At 35.7% G+C, this 23584-nt stretch overlaps 2 protein-coding genes across 2 annotated transcripts; both read left to right on the top strand.

The window, feature by feature from the left end:
* Positions 1-8975: 8975 nt before the first annotated feature.
* LOC307129983 (uncharacterized protein) lies at positions 8976-11669 on the top strand. Its single transcript, XM_079822812.1, has 3 exons — positions 8976-9028; positions 9864-10186; positions 10447-11669. The coding sequence occupies exons 2-3, from the start codon at positions 10090-10092 to the stop codon at positions 11310-11312; spliced, it is 963 nt and encodes a 320-aa protein (XP_079678938.1). The 5' UTR covers positions 8976-9028; positions 9864-10089; the 3' UTR covers positions 11313-11669.
* A 2793-nt stretch (positions 11670-14462) lies between these two features.
* On the top strand, positions 14463-21849 carry LOC307129981 (uncharacterized protein). Its single transcript, XM_079822808.1, has 5 exons — positions 14463-14483; positions 15240-15378; positions 16713-16935; positions 20275-21227; positions 21750-21849. The coding sequence occupies exons 3-4, from the start codon at positions 16851-16853 to the stop codon at positions 21183-21185; spliced, it is 996 nt and encodes a 331-aa protein (XP_079678934.1). The 5' UTR covers positions 14463-14483; positions 15240-15378; positions 16713-16850; the 3' UTR covers positions 21186-21227; positions 21750-21849.
* Positions 21850-23584: the final 1735 nt, after the last annotated feature.

The following is a 23584-nucleotide window of genomic DNA, read 5'->3' as shown; positions in this document are numbered from 1 at the left end:
GTTTTGTTTTTAAAGCTACACTGTGTGATATTTTCCCCCATCTAGCGGTGAAAATGTATATGACCATCCAGTGAATATAATGCTAAGTTCCAGTTCATTTTTATTATGCCCTTCACACATTTTTTTATTTATTTTTTTAATTCAAGAAGTAACATATTACAATAGTGCAAACACACCTCTTATAAATCTATAACTTTCCAACAATATGCTTAATAAACAAGTAAAATAATTTTGCACAATCATAGGATAAAAATGGAAACAAATAAAATAAAATGAAATAAAAAGAACGGAACATACGGAGAGAAAAAATAATAATAATTAAAAAAAAGGCACCCATAAAATAATCATGTAACATGAAAGATCTCATCATATTTCATCAAAAAAGATGTAAATTTTCTATTTTCAATTATTCTTAGTGATTTGATTAAATACTCTACTTCGTATAAGAAGTCTATAAAAGTAGGAATTTTCTTAAGAAACCTTTGTTTGTGAAAATAAAACTTTGCCACAAGGATAAGGAAGTTAACAGAATATTCTAAAGATTTTTTGGGGTTTTCAAAAAGACAAATGACATCCTTAATGCACAGATTACAGTTCATATTAATTTTAGAAAAACAATAAGAGCTCAAATCATTCCAGAAATTTGATGATACCTTACAAGAGAAAAACAAATGACAGATGTCTTCATTTTCATTTTTACAGAAGGTGCATATATCATCTACATCACAGTATTTGGATAAAAGTGCATTACAAGGGTATATATATTATACAGATTTTTAAAATGCACTTCTCTCATTTTATTGGGTATGCATTATTTATATGGTAGTAACCATGTTTTCCTCCATTTAATGTTATCTATTATAGAACCCCCCAAAAAATTCCCCCTTTGAGTAATTACATTTCTTGACTGAGAGAGTTGATGGATACATTTGTTATTACAATCTTTACTTAAAAGGGAAACACCTCCTAAACATAACAAACATAGTTGTTTAGAACGTGACTCATGGGTTAGGGAAGCTTTCATCTGACATATTAAACCACTTGGAATAGCCTTTATAACAGAGTTAAATTCTTTAAATGGGACAGGGTATTGGTAGGTATTCATAAAACTCTCATAAGATAACAGATCACCATTACAGTTGAATAGATCAGCAATAAAAATTATGTTTTTATTAAACCATTTTTTCAAAAAAAATTGATCTATTTCTAATTTTAATATCTGAATTATTTCATAAAATATTTTTTTGGGGGGGAAAGTTGTGGCTGTAAACCATTTTCCAGGCTAACAGAGCTTGCTGATGAAATGTTGCCAACTTAATGGGTAATTTACCAGTGGAGTAATTACATTTCATCAAAAAAGAGAGGCCACCTACCCTTTTAAATATATTATTAGGGATAAAATACCACATAGATTCTGACCCAAGCAAGCATCTCTTCAACCAATTAATTTTGAATGTGTTGTTAGTATCATCAAAATTCAGGACTTCAAGACCCCCTCACTCCTTTTGTTTGCTAAAATATATTTCTTTAATTTGTGAGATTTATTATTCCAGATAAAATCAAGAAAAATCTTATCAATATTTTTTGAGGTGTGATTATCTACTGCTAAAGACAGGGAAGGGTACACAAATCTAGATAATCCATCTGTTTTGGATAAAAAAGACTCAAATGGACAAATCTCTTTGGAGCCAACTATTAAAAATATATTTTGTTTTGGATAAACGTGGAGAAAAATTCAGAAATTGTCTACTAATTAGATTTTTCATTATATGAATCCCCAGATATTTCACTTCATTTTTAACTGGTATATTCTCAATTTCAGTCTCTATATTGTCAAATAAGCAAATAATTTCACATTTGGATAAATTAAGTTTGAGTCCAGAAGCATTAGAGAAAGCATTAATTGTAGTTAAAACTGGAGAAACTTGCTCTTTATCTTTTAAGAATAAAGTGGTGTCATCTGCTAATTGTGAGATTCAAATCTCTTTGTTAAAGATATTAAGACCAACAAAGTTATTATTGCGCAGGATATCAATAGATAATGTTTCTACAACAAATAAAAATGGGCTTAAAGGGCAACCCTGTCTTATTCCACGAAGAATAGGAAACCTTGGTGATGTACGTGAATTTAAAATTATACAACTGTCAAAATCTTTGTACAACATTTGGACAACATTAATAAAATTAAAAAAGGGAATCCAAAAGCCTTTCAAGAGTTTATAAGAAACTGGTGCTCTACAGTGTCGAAGGCCTTATAAAAATCAAGGAATAAGATAATTGCATCAGACTTAATTTCTTCTTTATAATCAATAAGATCCAGAACAAGACGAGTATTACAACTAATATGACGTCCTTTCAGAAAGCCAGTTTGTGTTTCATTAATGCTATTATGTAAATGTTGTTTTAATCTCTTGGCAAATTAAGAAGCAGTTAATTTATAATCAAAATTTAGAAGTGTGATAGGGCGCCAATTATCAATTATAGTTACATCTTTGTCTGGCTTGGGAATAAGAGATATTATTCCTTGTTTCATAGTGGGAATCATTATTCCATTTTATGATATCACACTGACTGTGTGTTTAGAACAAGTGTTAAATGGAAATAAATAATGTACTATGATATCACACTGACTGTGTGTTCAGAACAAGTGTTAAATGGATTCAAATAATGTACTATGATATCACACTGACTGTGTGTTCAGAACAAGTGTTAAATGGATTCAAATAATGTACTATGATATCACACTGACTGTGTGTTTAGAACAAGTGTTAAATGGATTAAATAATTTACTATGATATCACACTGACTGTGTGTTCAGAACAAGTGTTCAATGGATTAAATAATTTACTATGATATCACACTGACTGTGTGTTCAGAACAAGTGTTCAATGGATTCAAATAATGTACTATATCACCGTGGCTGTGTGTTCAGAACAAGTGTTTAATGGATTCAAATAATGTACTATGATAGGCAATATCCGGGCATGGTATACTTCTGTGTAATTTGATGTTGACCGGATGTATGTGGGAAAAAGCGGATCAGAGTATCACGGAACAGTATATTTCCAGAAAAACCCAAAAACCTCACGTATGCGGACGTATACAGGAATCCGTGAAATTTCACGGATATATACAGCTGAAACACTGCTGGGTGTGCTAGGACTGAAGACTGTTAGGTGTGAAGAAGACCTTTCATATGTTAATGACTGACACTAGTGCTGGCTGTTCTCAGAGGGAGGGGTGGCAGGGGAGGACTTCAGGATTGAGAATTATCTCTGGTCTACTGTAGGCTACAGCAAACAAGCTTTTTGTACAGAAAAATTAATTCTTAAGGCCCTGAAACACTAAACCGAACTAGCAATGACTAAACCAGACTGTGGGGTTGGTTCACGTTGCCTGGGTCTGGGCCAAACCATCAGAATGGTGTGTCAGGGCCTTAAAACCACTGCATGAAAAGAGTCTCTTAATCAGATATTTTTTATAAAAAAAAGTACAAAATAAAAACCCTGTCTGAACATATACGTTCACAAAAAAATCTGAATATGTCATGAAATAAACAAAGAAATGGAATGGAATTAGCAAAGGATAATTAACCAAATCTTTTAGACTATCCCCAAACAATTTTTGCAAAGTTTTACAAATTGCAGGCAATAATAACATTAAATAAAAAGGAGATGAAATGTGGAATATAAAAAAGTTTGTTTAAAAAACACCAAAAACTGATATGCTCAGAAGAAAAATATGGAATAAAAAAGAGCAGGGATTCACTTGCTCAAGAAACACAGAAACACAGATCTTTCAACTCTGCAACTATTAACAAAAAGTGTCACTCCAAGATTCTTAACTTTAACAAAATACAAAAAAGGGGCGTTTTGAGGTTTGAAATCCACCACTCACAATAGATGTGGTGACGCAATGGAGGTGCAACCAATATGGTTAAAAAAAAAATTCAGATTTTACAGAAAAAAAATTAGTTTTTTACAGTATTTTCTTGTCATTTTGAATTATGTTTAAAACGATGTAAAATTACAAACAATATCTAAATAAACAACTTGACTGTTATTTTAAGGATTATATCATTAATGACAAATTACAGTAATTTTCATTTTTTTATACAGGAACGTCACTGTATTATTTTTCTGTTTTCATAAATAACATACAAATTCATGTAAAATTACAAACAATATCTGTAAATTAACAACTTAACTATTATTTTATCATTAATGACAAATTACAGTAGCCTAATTCTCATTTTTTATACAGGGAAATTACCCTATTATTTATACAGTATTTTTCTGTTTTCATAAATTACATACAAATTCATGTAAAATTACAAACAATGTCTGTAAATTAAGAACTTGACCATTATTTTATCATTAATGACAAATTACAGTAATTCTCATTTTTTTTTATACAGGAACATGACTGTATTATTTTTCTGTTTTCATAAATTACATACAAATATATGTAAAATGACAGAAATAATCTGTAATAAAATATTTAGCTCATTGTATTAAAGGTTTATGTCCATAAGCATTAAGAAAAAGGGTTGCTCTAAAATCTCCCAGAACTGTATAAAAAATTCTAAAGTAAGGCCACCGCAGCCAGGCGACTTCCCCTTTTTCATCAATTTCATTGCATCTCTAATTTCATTTAAAGATACAGGAGCCTCGCATAATAACTTAAATTCATAGCTTATTTGCGGTATAAAGTTCTTAATCTGATGTAGGTATGACTCGCTTTGGTTTGCCTGAAAATCAGAGGAGTATACATTTCTATAAAAATTGGTGACAAAATTCTCTATTTCTTCAGGGTGTTTAGAGACTGAATTGTTAATTTGCAGTGCAGAGATGATTTTTCTTTTAAAATTCCTTTTCTCAAGTGAAAAGAAGAAGCTAGTATTTTTTTCTCCTTCCTCAATCCATTTCGCTCTGGATCTAAAGAAGGCAGCTTTAACTATTTCTATATATAACTGGTCTAATTCTAATTGCAAGGTTTTTAACTGACTAATTTCTGTAACAGAGAGATTATCTTTTTTGATTAGGTTATTTATGTTACTTAACAAGTTGGTTTCTCTCTCAGCATTAACCAATTTTAGGGCTTTAGCTCTATTTATTGCTAGTGATCTAGCTTTAAATTAAAAAAATTCCCAATTAGCCCCATGGGACTTAAACTCATTTTTTGAAAATATTTCTTTAGCTAATCCCTTTATTTGATCATTAAAATTTGTATCTTTTAGCAGAGTATTGTTCAACTTCCAATACCCACGCAAGGTATTCTTCCTGTGTTTTGTCTGCAAATTCAGCTTAATAACTAAGTGGTCCGAAAATGGCGCATACTGGTGACTGACATCAAACACATACTGCAGTATCTGTTGAGAAATAAAAAAAAAGTCTATTCTAGATCTTGAGGTTAGCAACTTGTTACTCCACGTAAACTCCTTAACATCTGGGTGATAATAGCGCCATGCATCTGCAATATGGAAATGATCACACAAGGTACAAATAATGTTATTACTGAGGCCCATTTTAGGAGGAAATCTGTCAGCTGAATTATCTAACACATCATTAAAATCTCCAGCAATAACAATGAAAGGCTGTTGATATTTAATTTTAAATCTTCAATTTTCCCTTGTAATGATGAAATAAGACATTTGTTGGCAGAACTTAAATTGTGGCCATAAATATTACATATTATAAAAGTAGCATTATCAAGTTTAGTGACAAGAATAACCCATCTTCCTTCTGTAGAAACCAAAGACTCCACAATATCTCCTTTAAACTTGTTAATCAAAATGAGAACACCAGCAGAGTGGTTAGAACCATGACTAAAGTAAACCTTATCACCCCACTGTGATTTCCAAAAACGAACATCATTCTCACAGGAATGAGTTTCTTGTAAGAGTATTAAGTCAGCATTTGTTCTTCTACAATAAGAATAAGGCCTTTCTTTTAGTGAGATCTCTCAAGCCACGAGTGTTTAACGAAATAATACTCAAAGAGTTAAACGCCAAGTCATTGCATTTGAACAGAAAAAAAAAAAAAAGATTAAATAAAAACACACAGCAGAAAAGAGTAACTTGGATAATAAGAATAAAACTCAGAACAATAACAAGAACACACAGAAGGTTGAAGCTTACCGCTGTAAACCTGAGGTAACAAAGAGGTAGTTAAAGCTAACAAATACCTTGATAACTTAGGCAAAGGTGCAACTGTAAGGGAGGGCATAACTTACTTATGCTTTAGAGGAGCCACAGCAATGTACAAGAAACTTTCACATTGCTCCATAAAGTCAGTCTGCAATTAGAAATGATCCATGCGCAACTCAGGAGTCAAGTTCGATTGCAGGAGTTTCATGTACTCTGTGAATAACGAATCCACGCACAACTTGGAAGTTAAATTTGAAGGCTGTTGCTCCTTTAAGATTGGTTGTAAACGAGAGACTGATCAAACGCAACTCATTGCTCTACGAAGGCAGTATGCAAACGTGAAAATAAGGTGCTGTGCATCTCAGGGGTTAAGTTCAAGTTTTTTCCCAGCAACAAAAGCATATGGACCCTTCCATGAGACCTTCTTTCCATCCTCACAAGCCTTCTTCACAAGCGGCCATAATTTAGCTCTAGCATCAACATCTTGCTTGATCAACGCCTCTTTGATGCAAAGCTTGTTTTCCTTTAGAAAGCGAGAATCTTTCGCAGCTCGCCATACCATCTCTGTAGGTTTGCATGGTAAAACGCATGAGGATGTTACGAGGTGCTCCGTCGGATCTCCTTTGCCCCAGGCGGTGTACAACATCATTTACATCCTCCAACTTGTTCTGGATACTTGGGATCATCTTTCTTAGGATGTCGATCGTCACATTTCTTGCATCTTCTCCATCACGTTCTGGGACCCCCTGTAGCTTGAGATTCCATCTAAGCGAGTACCGTTGCATTTCATCCATGTTTTCTTTCAGACATATATTTTCAGCTCGCAGTTCCTTATTCTACTTTTCAAGTTGAACGATCTTGACATCATGTCTCTTGACCTCTTCACTTATATGCGAGACCTTCTCGGATAGTTTGTCGAGTTTTTCACAAGAAACAGCAACTTTACCGTGGGTTTCAACTTTCATCCACTTTATCAGTTAGCTTCTGGATCGCATCAAGGAGTGTAGATAAAGAAACGTTGTTCCTGTCTTTTGAGATTGCTAGACTCTTGGACGGAGTAGAGCAAACAGGCCTAGCAAAAACTTTCTGTCTCAATGTTAATATTTTTATCCAGATCGGCCGATTCCATGCAGCTCTCTTCCACGAGGTATCCAGCTAATATAGCGCTTTCTTGAAGGGACTGATTCTTCCGTTTTTTGCCCATTATCAAGTCAAAAGTTAAGAATTGCCAAAAATTAACTGATTCATAACGCTTCGAAGCTTCATGATGCCATGTTTTGAAATCGTCATCACTATATAAGTCGTTATTTAGGGTTTTTTTGCGCACAAAAACTATTCTCGTCACTCCATAAAGTTATTGTAGAACCACTGTAGTGAGATGGACTTTGTAACGACGTCTTTAGTACCTTTTAAGGGTCTTGAGAGTGTACCGTGCATTGTGCCAATGGAGGCCTTTCTGAGCCATCAGATTTCAACTAAAATATCTTCATTTGTGTTCTGAAGATGAACGGTGGTCTTACGGGTGTCGAACGACATGAGGGTAAGTAATTAATGACAGAATTTTCATTTTTGGGTGAACTAACCCTTTAACTCCTCAAACTACTTGGACGCTTAAAAACGTGACCATTCACTCCGCTGCCATCTTGGCTCCCCACTCATTAACTTCCCTCCGTCTCGTTCACTCAGAAGTGCGTCATTGCTTACGTCGCATGAGTGCCCACTACTGGAGGAACATTTGCAATGGGCTAAACTGGAAAGTCCTAAGCCCTTGATCACTTCGAATCCACTATGGAGTTGATTTATTATTTATTTTTTTCCTTTACGAAAGTGTTTAATGCAGCATTCTATATGTATATAGATAGGTGTATTTGGGTAGTTTTAAATGTTTTTAAAAATAATAAAAATATCATAGAATTGTTTGTGGTCGGGTAAATTAAACGCGATATGCGGTGACGTCACAATCGTGCTGCATTGTGGTATATGAAGCTGCCTGAAGTGTACATATGAAGTAGACTCGCTCCCTCGGTCAAAATCGAGGGAGCAAGGGTCTGTCCATATACACTTCCCTTGTCCACTTCACGAAGTGGAACACACTTCAAAATGGCGGCGGGGATTCCCCCGAGGGGAAGTGCTTAGGGAAGTTCGCAAGTGCGTGTCTAAAACTGGAGTGGAACGCAGCATAAGTTTCTGTTCCTCTCAATTCCGATTTCGTTTTAACTCGTACGGTGGCCGATTTAGTCCAAGATTAACATGGCTTCCAGTTCGACCTCGTCCACATTCGACACGGTGCCATCGAGAGTTAAAACGTGAAAGGCGAAGCTTGAATTTACGGGTATGTCCCTCTATGGCTAATGTACTTTCAAGATGGAGGGGCAACATGGCGACCCGCATTCGAACCCCACCATGTATTTTGTGTACATGTACCATGTATGTATTTTCAATGGCATATTATAAACTTACGAGAATACTTTATTACTTGAAAGAAGTATATATACATTAATGAGCACATATATTTTTGAAAGAACTAAGTGTTTTTAGCTAAGAATAAAATAAAAAAGTTACACAGTGTAGCTTTAATGAAGGAAGTGGCGTACGCCTCTGGGCCTGTTTGTGCGTATGTGTGATACACACAAAGTATACAATTGTTTTTTTGTTTTTTCTATGAAATCTGTATATTGTTATAAGTTCAATGATTCCATTATTTCTTATGCAGAGTGCAAATTAACAGTATGTCTATCGATTTATATGGACAGAAAAAATGACTCTTATTTTGATAGTCTGGCCCGGGAGTCGCGTACGGACTGATGAACTGCGCATGCTCCCTCATATGAACAACAGTGGAGCTGTGAAAGAGCAGACGCGACTCTCCTGTTTTTACAGGTAAAAACACGGAAATGATTAGAGAAACGGTTAAATATAGAACAGTGATTGTACCATTACGATGTATGATGAATGTAAAGTGTTGAATGTGATTTAGCTGATGACGTTTTGTTTTTCAAGAGGTATTTTCTCTCTTTAACATGAGGGAAATTATCAAAATATTCTCCAGTGATCATTATATCTTACTATAGAGTTTAATTAATTGTTTTTTTGTTATAAGATGTTAAATCGAGCGTTAAAAGTCTCTGGGAGGCTCATTCTGTGATCGCGTTTGTTGCGATTGGTAGTCTGATCAAGAAAAGCACTCAATCTGAGTTCTTCCATAACGTTAGTCTCCTATGTGAGAAGAAAAATAGTAAATTGTGTCATATAGTATTTTTGTGAAGGAAGTTGTTTAAAATATACGCTTTTACACTAATATATATATATATATATATATATATATATATATATATATATATATATATATATATATATATATATATATATATATATATTAGTAAAACCAATCAATTCTAAGTCATATTGTCTTTATAAATATTAGTATTCATGTATATAAAATGTCTATGGAGTATTCAGGTGTCAACAAAAGAGTAAATTGAAGACATGAGACAAGAAAAAAGGGTAAAAAGTGATCTATTGTGATAAAGGTGACACTAAAGTGATGGGAAAAAAAGACAGACACAACAATGTGAAGCAAAGCTTTAAAAACAATTGTATGTACCTGAAACTGATTTATGCAAATGATTGTGCACTAAATAAATATATGAACAGAGGACCTGTGAAAGAGCAGACGTGACTCTCCCGTTCTTTTCATTTTATCATGTTTTTACAGGTTACAGTAAGACGGGTCTCCGGAGGCGGGGTCTGCAACATATGCAGTGGATATTAAAGAGGCCCCTGGTCCTGTGGGCGTCAGTATCTCACAGTGATCACAGTTCACACCTGCAGTGAAGCCGCTCCCACAACAATCCACCAATAAATACTGGGAATATTCACATCATCCTACAAGAGAAGGACAAACTCCAGGTGTAGCAGCTGAAATCTGTGTGACTGTAAAGATGGAGTTTATTAAAGAGGAGATTAAAGAGGAGATTGAAGACATGAGTTATCCAGAACCATCCAGAATAAAACATGAAGATACTGAAGAACAAATAGGTTGGTGTCCCTTCTTCATTATTGACTGTTGAGAAACATTAACAAAGCTTCAGTTCAACACATTGGATGATATATGATACAGAAAATGCATTTAAATGGTCATAATCTTCAATAGCTTGTGTCATCCACATTGTAAATGGATTAAGAAGAAAGTTATGGAACTTACACATCAAAGATCTGATCCTGATCATCTGTTGCTTTCTTCTGTTGAATCAGATTTCACTTGAACTTATTTTAACCACATAATATTTTTATTTTAGACTGGATGGAGATGAAACCGCAAAAATATGAACTGAATGAAGCAGAGGAGGAACAGCAGAGCATCACAACTAAAGATCTGCACACCTGCACTCAGTGTGGAAAGAGTTTCAGACACAAAGGAAGCCTTAACACACACATGAGAGTTCACACTGGAGAGAAACCGTATACATGCACTCAGTGTGGGAAGAGTTTCAGACATAAAGATAGCCTTAACACACACATTAGAGTCCACACTGGAGACAAACCACATACATGCACTCAGTGTGGGAAGAGTTTCAGTAGAAAAGGAGACTTTAATGTACACATAAAAGTTCACTCTGGAGAAAAACCATTTAAATGTGATCAGTGTGGTAAAGATTTTATTTCATCATCACAGCTAAAACAACACCTGACAGTTCATTCAGAAGAGAAGCCTCATGTGTGTTCTCTCTGTGGTAAGAGTTTTTCATGGCTGAACAGTTTTAAAGATCATCAGAAAACACATGACGGAGTGAGAGATCATGTGTGTTCTGACTGTGGGAAGACCTTTACTACCTCTAGAAGTCTGAAACAGCACCAAATAACTCATACTGGAGAAAAACGTTACAAGTGCTCATACTGTGACAAGAGATTCACTCAGTCTGGATCCTTGAAAATACATGAGCGAGTTCATACTGGAGAGAAGCCGTACCACTGTACTCAGTGTGAGAAGAGTTTCAAAGATGCAAAAGGTTTAAAAAAACATCTGCATGTTCACTGTGTAAAAAAACATTTCACTCGGTTGGAGTTCCTGGAAGAACATGAGCGAGTTCATACTGGAGAAAAGCACAGCTGTACTCAGTGTGAGAGAGTTTTAGATATTTACCACAATTTTTCACTCACATGAAAATGTTTTGCAAGTGAATAAAACTAGATAGACTTAAGATTTAAGTGTAAATAAAATCATTGTTGTGGTTTTTATTCTGTCAGGATAGGTTGTGTGCTAAATCTGTCTTACTTGAATTAGATATATTCATTTCATTTACTTATTGTGCTATATTGTGTTCTGAAATAAAACAGAAACAGCATCTTTACAGCATTAGATATTTTTTTCCTTTTGAGGAAATGTGTACAGTACTTGAAAGGCCCCAAATTAATCAATATTGAATTAAAAGTTTGCGAATTAAAATCGAATGCGAATCGCATTGTAAAATGTGTGTGAATGCCCAGCCCTATAGTGTCAATAAATTTGTGTTTCTAATTGAAGCAAATGTTGTCTTTTCCTTTATTTTCTTCTCAGAGTGCACCAGAATGTTTCATTTACATGTTAAAATCATGGATGCTCCCAAAACCCCCTACAGAGATTTAATCCAAAAGCATGTCACCTTTTTCACCTTCTCTAAATTTGCAGGTCCAATTATTCATTAGTGTGTGATAATTCGTTGACCGAGAGTTTTTCACAGACTGTCTCAGCCTGTTGACACCACTAAAATGTGCCTCTTTACAGAAGATCTCATACATCAGCATAATGAATGAGCTGAAAACAGGGAACTTTTGAGGACAAAGAGGCTTTTCAGCAGCTCAATTAAACATGATGGCTCTGTTATTTCTGTCAGACTTTGGAAAAGATTTATACAAACCTTGTTTTAAATGCTAATATGTAACCACATAACAATTCTCAGTTTCTAGCAGTCGTTGAAATAAATAATGAAACATAATTTAAATGTAATTTCTTTTTGCATTGGGCTGATCTGGTGTCTCCCACAATAATTCACCAATAAATACTGGGAATATTCATATCATTTTAGTGTATTTTGCCACTCAGAGAGGTGTGTTGCAATTGTTGTAGAGAGATACAAGATATATTTGTAGTTTCAACATTATTTATTCTTCAGACATCTTTAAACATGATAATTATCAGCTGTTTGAGAAGTTAGCCACATGGGGTTTTCAACCATTGAAATGGGGGAAATTCAACTTTTTATTTTGATATACACATTTACATTAAAGGGTTCATGGACTGGGTTTTTAAAAAACGTATACATTGTCTGAGGTCAGCTTATGACGTTTGTGTGGTGTTTACATTCAAAAACATCATTCTACCCTGGTTTTGAAAGTGATCTGCAGTGGTCAAAATGGATATAAACAGTGAATTTTGAAGTGAAAAATTCTTGAAAACTCAGAGATGTGGATACGGACAGCAATTAAATTACCACATGACCACAATTAAATTACCACAATTAAATTCTCGGCCACTCCCTCTGTTCGCTGATTGGACCGGTAAACATATTTTCGGAGAAAACCTAACAATATACCGCAGTCCCAGGCGGAGTACTGAAGGAAAATGAAAATTGAGTTCCTGTCAAGTTTGTTTTTAATGAAAGAAGTGGCGTACGCCTCTTTCTGAGCCTGTTTGTGCATTAATGAGGCCCCTGGTCCTGTGGGCGTCAGTTCACACCTGCAGTGAAGCCCCTCCCACAACAATTCACCAATAAATACTGGGAAAATTAACATATTTCCCTTGAACTTATTTTAACCACATAATATTTTTTATTTTAGACTGGATGGAGATGAAACTGCGAAGATATGAAAGAGGAAAGAGTTTTTCATGGCTGAGCTGTTTTAAACTGCACCAGATGGTGGGTTAAATGTTCGTGATTTGCCTACTTTCAACCAAATTTTAAAACATTAATTGGCTTAAAAACTTACAAAATTCAAATAAAACAGGTATATTTAACAGCGTCCCATATTTTTTATTCCTCATTGTATATTTTTGCACAGCATTTGTACATTACCATATAAATATGTTATTTCTAATAAAGGAAAATAAATAATTTACAAAAAATATTCATAGATGTTATCCTGTAAATGTTCTGTAAATTCTGTTTGTGATAAATGCACTTTTAGTAAAACATTGATTGAAGATATTGAACATGAATTTTTCTATTGCCCTTTTTCTATTTCTTTTTGGACTGACGTTAAAATAGACATGACAAAAAAAACTAAACAGAACTCTTAATTTAGACCCTCATGACATTTTACTCTGTTTTCAAAACCCTTTTTTTCCACTGAAGAATTAAGGTATATTATTAATCTTTTAATTATTTTTATATTCATAAGACAATAATTACTCAAAAGAAACCCCCACCTTTTATAATACTGATCTCACAATATACATTGAAACCCTTTCAAACATGAGATCACAAAAACAAAAAACTTATAAAACGATACAAATTTTAAAGCTTTTCAAATTCATGTAACTGCCCTAATAGTATACTTTATTTCAGTATTTTTTATTATTATTATTATTATTATTATTATTATTATTATTATGTATATACATGTTCATTCAATATTTTATTTGATGGTGTAATTCAGTTCTACATACTCTGAACTCTATCACAAACTTATATTTGTTTTGTACAATCAAATAGTTGTATATATATTATTGTATTTGTACCACCTGACATGGAAAGTGTACCAACCTACCCATACTTGAATTTAGCAGTTTTTACAGTATTTGAGAAAGATCTACAAACCTTTTCACTCACCACAAGGATCAGTTGAGCTCCTCTGGAGGATTCATTATCACGTTATTACCTTGTCAATTCATAATAAAAGAGCCATGTTTGCAGTTGTGCCACCATGATTTTGTCAAATAGTTTTTTCCAAATATCTCAGCTGATATTTATAAAATCTGATGAAAGGTTTTAAATTTAAAATGATGCCATAATCTAGTGTTTAGGTTTAATTTTTTTGTTATTAAGACAATTTTAAATAATTTTCTTATTCTGTTCCTTTTATTTGTTATTATTGACTGCTAACAAACACAGCTTAAGCACAAAACCAATAATCACCCCATACACATTCTTTATGCTTTGAATTGTTACTTTTTTATTGTGTATTACTAAAGTGCAGTGAGAACCTCTTCTTCAGGTTCTGCTACATAACGACTAAATAAAGTTGAAAGTAGACCTATGCATTTCTCCCTTTTTTCCATACACAATGCGCTATACTCCAGTAGGAGGCGCAAACGCTCCTTCCTGTCATAAAACACAGAGTTGGTGGTTTCAAGGATGTGTTACGTCTATGACGTATTGTATGCTGTGTATGTTCCTGTGTGTCCTCTCTGACAGGATTGGCCCAAGGCTTAACGAGTGACCGTCGATGGTTGGACCAGAGATGAGGCCTGGACTATAAATTCCTCCAAGTCTCCCTGGAGGGCGCTCTCACTTTTTGCTCTCGCCTTTTACCTGTTTGCACTCTCTTTGTTACTTGCCATGATTGCTGCTGTGTGTCTCTCTCCTTGATCCTTATTGCTAATGTGTTAGCCTTGGTGTTCAGCTTTAGTGAAAATGCTGTTAAAGTAAGTTACAGAGTGCTGTTAACCATTGTGAGAGCTTTATGTCTTGAACGTCCATGTCCCATGAACTTGTTTGTAAATCACATGTGAAGCTGTAGGGGGTGAGTGCCTTATTTATTTTTGTAGGCCACTTGGCCACCACCCTTTTCTCCTGTTTTGTTGGATAGATAGGGAGGTAGGTTATGTTGTTGTATTTTGGTTTCTTTATTTTTATGCACAGGGAAGTTAGTTCATTAATGGGAAGTTAGAGTGTTGTTTGTTTATTATTTTGGCATTTGCTCACCCCTGATCATTTGCTTCAGTTCTTTTGTTTACGTATTTTGTTTTTGGTTGGTGTTCTCCAATGGCTGCCGCACAAAAGAACTGATCAGAAAGATCTGAGAAACTGAGAAAATAAAATGAGTACTTGAACAGCCATTTTGTGTTGTGTCATTTATGTTGCGGTCCTGACCTAGACCAGGGCCGTAACAGATGTACAGAAGAAGAGAGACGTGAGCACTGAACCTTTGAAGACCAGTTTAAGTTCATATTAAACGAGAGTTTGAATGAAGGACAGTTGTGGAGTATTTTCGTAGGATGCTGGATATCTTCAGTCTACAGGTTGCCATGCGTAAGATATGTAATTTTTTTTCTGGAACTATCTGTTTATATTGTGTATGAAATCATGGGCGATTCACTGTTTTGCAAACATGTTCACAGAAAGAATCGGTTCAAAAGAACAATGATTCGAATCGCTGATTCAGTCGATAATACAACAGAATATTAGTGGGGAAAATGTTTCTACATTTAGTTTAATTGTTTACTTAAGAATTAATTATATGCCGTGTTTTATCCTTATTTAACATTCTGGGTTAGACAAAAATTAGTTTGTTGCTTATAGATCTGGGGCCAGTACAAGGATGGTAGTTGAACAAACTCTGGGTTACAGGATTATTTTCAGGTTGACAAAACCAAACCAACACAATCCGGCTTTGTTGGTACCATGATGCTGATCATTAACTTATCTGTCAACGGTGTGACATCAGTAAACAGCCATGCTGTGGATCAGTGAAACTGAGATTCACTTCTCGTGAGCTGAAGTAGCGAAGCAGCGTAAATTAATTCTCTTCTGCAGAATATTATGAAATTTAAACATATTAAGAATTTTAACAAATTTACACAGCAAGAAGAAAAGAGATGTTTATGGAAAAGGACAACTAAAGGAAAACTCTTACTATATCAGTGCAAGCAAAAGTTGTGAAGTTAGTTTATGTATAGTTTATTTATAGTTTACAGAAGAGAGATTTGAACAATGAAGCTACGTGTAGTCATTTTTATAGCTTTATATACTTATTCTAAAGCTTTTTTATATTACCTTTAGGCTATTTTTATGTTAATTTAATAATAATAGTGCTTAATAATAACTTATCAACTAAAACTGTGTGTAATGTATTATGGGTATGATCATTACATAAATATCTAAATTATACAAAATATTATTATAAATAGGCTTTTCTAAAAGCCAGACGATATTTTCATAAAAATCTTTTGCTATGTAGGGACCTTTAATTTGGAGAAACTCGGGAGGACTTTATTTAGTCAGAGATGTGTCACTTTGCTCACAGCTGTTTGGTCCAATTTCAGTTTGAGATCTCTTATCCAGAACATAACCTGCCCCAGAGCAGGTTAGCCGTGGACCGTAAGTTGGCGATGAACACTGCTAAAATCCAAACCACTTTCATGATCCCTAAAATCCAGTTTTGGCGCAATCTAAAATGAAACATACCTAGGTAGCCACCTAAACCAGCTTCATGGTATAGGCCCCTGTTTTATATGATGGTAATTATAATAATATACAACCTTGTCAAAACACACTGTATTTCTAACACCAAATATGTTCACATAACTTACAAGAAATTCAAGTAATTCTGTAGAAATTCTGTCACTTATCTTTGATTTGTCCAGATCTGGTCCTTTGGCTGTCTGTATCACAACCACAACTCCCACAACAATTCACCAATAAATACTGGGAATATTCACATCATCCTACAAGAGAAGGACAAACTCCAGGTGTAGCAGCTGAAATCTGTGTGACTGTTAAAGATGGAGTTTATTAAAGAGGAGATTGAAGACATGAGTTATCCAGAACCATCCAGAATAAAACATGAAGATACTGAGGAACAAATAGGTTGGTGTCCATTCTTGATTCTTCATTTTTGACTGTTGAGAAACATTAACAAAGCTTCAGTTCAACACATTGGATGATAAATAAATGATACAGAAAATGCATCTAAATGGTCAAAGGGTCATTCCATGTCAAATTTCAGAAACTTCCCTGATTCAAATTTTTGACTTTGTTTTGTAACTCTAGAAGTATTAAAGATATCTTAATATCCTTTAGATTCTGTTTTTTAACAAACATTTATTTTGGTATCTTAATTTTAAAAGCCTTATATGGTTCAATATCATAGATATGGAAATCTTAATGCAGTTCCATGAGCAAATTGGTAACCTGTACAATTGTATTTTTAGTGGTCAAAAACCAACTGGGGTTCACTTTGCACAATTTAAATAAAATTTAAATTCATTCACAGAGTGTCCCGTAGCCACTCCTTTGTTATCTTGGCTGTGTGCTTAGGCTCGTTGTCCTGTTGGAAGATAAACCTTTGCCTAACTCTGGAGCAGGTTTTCATCAAGGATGTCTCTGTACATTGCTGCATTCATCTTTCCCTCAATCCTGACTAGTCTCCCAGTTCCTGCCGCTGAAAAACATCCCCACAGCATGATGCTGCCACCACCATGCTTCACTGTAGGGATGGTATTGGCCAGGTGATGAGCGGTGCCTGGTTTCCTCCAGACATAATGCTTGCCATTCAGGCCAAAGAGTTCAATCTTTGTTTCATCAGACCAGAATATTTTGTTTCTCGTGGTCAGAGTCCTTCAGGTGCCTTTTGGCAAATTCCAGGTGATCTTTTACTGAGGAGTGGCTTCCGTCTGGCCACTCTACCATACAGGCCTGACTGGTGGAGTGCTGGAGAGATGGTTGTTCTTCTGGAAGGTTCTCCTCTCTCCACAGAGAAACGCTGGAGCTCTGTCAGAGTGAACATCGGGTTCTTGGTCACCTCCCTGACTAAGGCCCGTCTCCCCTGATCGCTCAGTTTGGCTGAGCGGCAAGCTCTAGGAAGGGTCCTGGAGGTTCCAAACTTCTTCCATTTACAGATGATGGAGGCCACTGTGCTCATTAGTGATGTTGAAGCGTGTGCTGAGAACGTCAGGAACCTCCGATCGGAACTCCGTATCGAGGCTTGTATTGTTTCAGTGAAGTGACGTCACCGATGACGTTCAAAACCTTGTTTGAGTGCAGCGCTTCGAGAAAGGGTTCACTTTTGGTTGGATGCTTCGACTATATGATGTGTCAAACTACACAAGCACTTCCACTGCCCTCTCTCAAGTCCACCTTAATCACTTTCACTTTGTTTTATCTAATCTAAAGAACTCAATTTCCCTCTGTTCAACAAAAGCATTCCCCAGTTACAAAATTATGAAACACTGAGCATAAATACAACCCCAAATCAGAAAAAGTTGGGACAGTACGGAAAACGCAAAAAAAAAAAAAGAAGTGATTTCTAAATTTACTTTGACTTGTATTTCATTGCAGACAATATGAACACAAAATATTTCATGTTTTGTCTGGTCAACTTCATGTCATTTGTAAATATGCATCCTTTCCTGTCATTTAGACCTGCAACACATTTAAAAAAAAGTTGGGACAGGAGCAATTTAGGGCTAGTAATGAGGTAAAATGGTTAAACAATGATGTGATTTGAAACAGGTGATGTCAACAGGTGATTGTAATTATGATTTGGTACAAAAGCAGCATCCAAGAAAGGTCTAATCCTTTAGGAGCAAAGATGGGCCGAGGATCGCCAGTTTGCCAACAAATACGTGAGAAAATTATTGAAAGGTTTAAAAACAATGTTCCTCAAAGAAAGATAGGAGGAGATTTGGAGATTTCACATTCAACAGTGCATAACATAATTAAAAGATTCAAGGAATCTGGAGGAATTTCAGTGCGTAAAGGACAAGGGCGCAAGCCTAAGCTGAACAACCGTGATCTCCGATCCCTCAGGCGGCACTGCATCAAGAATCGTCATTCATCTATAAGCGATATCACCACATGGGCTCAGGACTACTTTGGCAAACCTTTGTCAAGTACCACAATACGTAGTTACATCCACAAATGCCAGTTAAAACTGTACTGTGCCAAAAGGAAGCCCTATGTTAACAGTGTCCAGAAGCGCCGTCGACTTCTCTGGGCTCGGAGGCATCTGGGATGAACCATCACACAGTGGAAACCTTTACTGTGGTCAGATGAATCAGTATTTCAGGTATTTTTTGGGAGGAATGGACACCATGTGCTCTGGACCAAAGAAGAAAAGGATCATCCAGACTGTTACCAGCAACAAGTCCAAAAGCCAGGGTCTGTCATGGTATGGGGTTGTGTCAGTGCCCTTGGCAAAGGTAACTTGCACTTCTGTGAAGGCACCATTAATGCTGAAAAGTACATAGAGATTTTGGAGCATAATATGCTGCCTTCAAGAAGACATCTTTTCCAGGGACATCCATGCATATTTCAACAAGACAATGCAAAACCACATTCTGCACACATTACAAAGTCCTGGCTGCGGAGGAAGAGGGTACGGGTACTTGACTGGCCTGCCTGCAGTCCCGACCTGTCTCCAATAGAGAATGTGTGGTGCATTTTGAAGCGCAAAATGCGACAACGAAGACCCCGTACTGTTGCCCACCTTAAGACTTGTTTGCAGGAAGAATGGGACAAAATTACACCTGACGAAAGTTTTCTGTACGCTTCTCCAGATCTTTGCCTCGATACAATCCTGTCTCAGAGGTCTACAGACAATTCCTTGAACTTCATGGCTTGGTTGTGCTCTGACAGGTGTGTGTACGCTTTTCCAAATAATGTCCAATCAACTGAATTTCCCACAGATGGACTCCAATCAAGTTGTAGAAACATCTCAAGGATGATCACTGGAAACAGGAGCACCTGAGCTCAATTTGAGTGTCATGGCAAAGGCTGTGAATACTTATGCACACATTTTCCCCATTTTTGAACTGTCACCATCATACCAATCTCTGTGTAAAAATAAAATATTAATGCTGCCATCTTTCTGAAGTAATTTTTACCCTCCTGTCATTTGGCTCCAAATCGCAGGTAAAATATGTCATGACATTCAGTATTTTGGCTTTATTCTTCATTTATGTGTTTCTTTCACCAGAAAAGAAAGATAAAAATAAAAAAAATTTGGGTTGACACAGAATGACCCCAATCTTATATCTTAAAAAATCTTATATAGCTGTTGTCATCCACATTTTAAACGGATTAACAAAAAAATTATATAACTAAACTTTAACACATCAAAGATCTGACACTTATATTCTGTTGCTTTCTTCTGTTAAATCAGATTTCACTTGAACTTATTTTAACCACATAATATTTGTATTTTAGACTGGCTGGACGTGAATAAGCAAAAACATGAACTGAATGAAGCAGAAGAGGAACAGCAGAGCATCAAGAGAGATCTGCACACCTGCTCTCAGTGTGGAAAGAGTTTCAGTAGAAAAGGACACCTTAACAGACACATGAGAATTCACACGGGAGAGAAACCATTTAACTGTGATCAGTGTGGAAAAGATTTTATTTCATCATCAAATCTAAAAGACCACCTGAAAGTTCATTCAGATGAAAAGCCTCATGTGTGTTCTCTCTGTGGAAAGAGTTTTTCATGGCTGAAGAGTTTTAAACTTCACCAGAAAATACATGATGGAGTGAGAGATCATATGTGTTGTGACTGTGGGAAGAGCTTTACTACAGTCGGCAATCTGAAACTGCACCAAAGGATTCACACAGGAGAGAAGCCGTACTACTGTACTCAGTGTGGAGAGAGTTTCAGAGATGCAACCGGATTAAAAGTGCATCTGCTCCGTCACTCTGGAGAAAAACCATTCAAGTGTGATCACTGTGGTAAAGGTTGTATTTCATCATCACATCTAAAAAAACACCTGACAGTTCATTCAGATGAGAAGCCTCATGTGTGTTCTCTCTGTGGAAAGAGTTTTTCATGGCTGAGCAGTTTTAAACTGCACCAGAAAACACATGATGAAGTGAGAGATCATGTGTGTTGTGACTGTGGGAAGAGATTTACTAGGGCTGACTATCTGAAACTGCACCAAAGAATTCATACTGGAGAAAAACCTTACAAGTGCTCATATTGTGACAAGAGTTTCAATCAGTCTGGAAACCTGAAATCACATGAGCGACTTCATACTGGAGAGAAGCCGTACCACTGTACTCAGTGTGAGAAGCGTTTTAAAAGTTTATCAAACTTTCTCCATCACATGAAAAAATGTTGCAAGTGAGCAAAACTTTCTTTCTGTCAGGATGGATTGTGTGCTAAATGGGTATTTCTTGAATTAGATACACTGATCAGGCATAACATTATGATCATTTGTGTTGGTCCCCCTTTTGCACTGACCCGTCGAGGCATGGACTCCACTAGACCCCTGAAGGTGTGCTGTGGTATCTGGCACCAAGATATTAGTAGCAAATCCTTTAAGTCATGTAAGTTGCGAGATAGGGCCTCCATGGATGGGACTTGTTTGTTCAGCACATCCCACAGATGCACGATTGGATTGAGATCTGGGGAATTTGGAGGCCAAGTCAACACCTCAAACTCGTTGTTGTGCGCCTCAAACCATTCCTGAACCATTTTTGCTTTGTGGCAGGTGCATTATCTTGCTGAAAGCGCAACAGCCACCAGGGAATACCGTTTCCATGAAAGGGTGTGCGCTGTATCTTAATGTTAGTATGTGTTTCACGAAACATGCTAAGTAAATAATGCCTCCTGTAAGTCATTCTTTTGTAAGGTTGGTCTGGACCACTTTTAGCTATACCTTATCACTATTGACAGTTCATTACGATAGTGGCCACCACTGGGCAAAAAGCTGCTTTACATCTCAGTCTATACATATAATTCTGCTAATTGAAGTGCTTTCATGCAAAGAATAAAACTGTCATTACACTGATGTTTGTTAGCTTTTTAATTATATTATCCAAATGTACATCAGCTGGCAAACCATTATGGAGTCTATTTAAAGGGAATGATTGTGGAGGGTAGTTTGGTCAAACTATGGCAGAGATACAGCGAATAGTTGTGCTATATATATATATATATATATATATATATATATATATATATATATATATATATATATATATATATATATATATATATATATATAATATATAGAGGCCTATATATAAATTAACGTAATTGTTCGCAATTAGGTCTACGAGGTTAACGTGGGTTTTTGGAGTAAGATCACTTTTTCTTTAAGAGATTACTTCATCTTCTGGGTTACGTTTCTCCATGTCGTAATTTTTAGGTGCGTGATATTTAAATGACGATTGTTTTCAGCAGCCACATTTATCAAGGTATGATAATGCGTACGATGGGATTGGCGGCATATTTCTATGAATCACACTGAACCATCATTACCTCCCAGATAACACTAAATAGCCTAGGCATACTAGACGCATAGATATTTCAGATTATTAAGGAAAGATACCATAATCACATAGGTATAAATATTAAAGTAATTAAAGTAGATCGTGATAATGTTACTTAAAGGGATAGTTCACCCAAAAATTAAAATTCTGTCATCCTTTACTCACCCTCAAGTTGTTTAAAACCTGTATGAGTTTCTTTGTTCTGCTGAACACAAAAGAAGATATTTTGAAGAATGTTTGTAACCAAGCAGAGAGAGCAACCATTGACTACCATAGTATTTTTTCCCTACTATAGTAGTCAATGGTTGCTCTATCTGCTTGGTTACAAACATCTTCTTTTGTGTTCAGCAAAACAAAGAAACTCATACAGGTTTTAAACAACTTGAGGGTGAGTAAATGATGACAGAATTTTCATTTTTGGGTTAACTATCCCTTTAACCAATTTGAAGCAGTTGTTGAACTTTTTTATATAACTGACGAGAAACAGAGTGAAATGTCGACACGTCCTCTGCAGCAACTTGAATGTGTTCCCGGTTGCCATGGCAACTCTCAAAGGCCACAAGGACTTATATAGTTTATACAAACTATTTATTTGTTGTAAAGTGTAAGAATCACCTCAGAAAAATTAATTCTTCTGTCAGGCGCAGTTGAATAAAAAGTTGCCTGGGACAAACGCTATCAGATGAGATGGCGTATAGCCAGGCTATGTCTGTGTCATTATTCCAACATTATCTTCATAACTTGTTATGATATAAAAGTTTAACACCTCAGAAAAATGTACTTTTCTCTCTTGTCAACATTATAGCCTGGTGTGAGCGTGGCCCGTGCTCTTCAGTTGTGGAGGCGCGTGCTGTAGGCTATATTACGTCACAGAAAGACATACACTCAAAGTAATTGGATAAGGTCGTTTACATGGTGGAATTTTTCGTTTGATTGGTTCATCCCACCCCTCTCAAAACGATTACAATTTAATTTGGTTTGGGCAGTTTTATTCCGATTGAGGTGTTTATATGGAGCAGTTTTAGTCGGATTGGATATTTAAACCGATTACAGTGATCCATGTAAACGCACCTGTGACTTAATAGAGTGAAGGAATTGAAAATAATCAAAGATATTTGATATTTGAAATCCAACAAAGAAATTTTCTTTACTGTTGTCAACCCCCCATTTGCTTCTCAGAAGGGCCATCTGGAGACAGGCCTGTAGGCCACATGGGGTCCCACCATTACAGTGGGGGAAGTTTGGTCTG

The sequence above is a fragment of the Gobio gobio genome, assembly GCF_949357685.1.
Source record: "Gobio gobio genome assembly, chromosome: 8".
NCBI classification, from domain to species: Eukaryota; Metazoa; Chordata; class Actinopteri; order Cypriniformes; family Gobionidae; genus Gobio; species Gobio gobio.
This window is presented reverse-complemented; position numbering and strand designations above follow the sequence as displayed.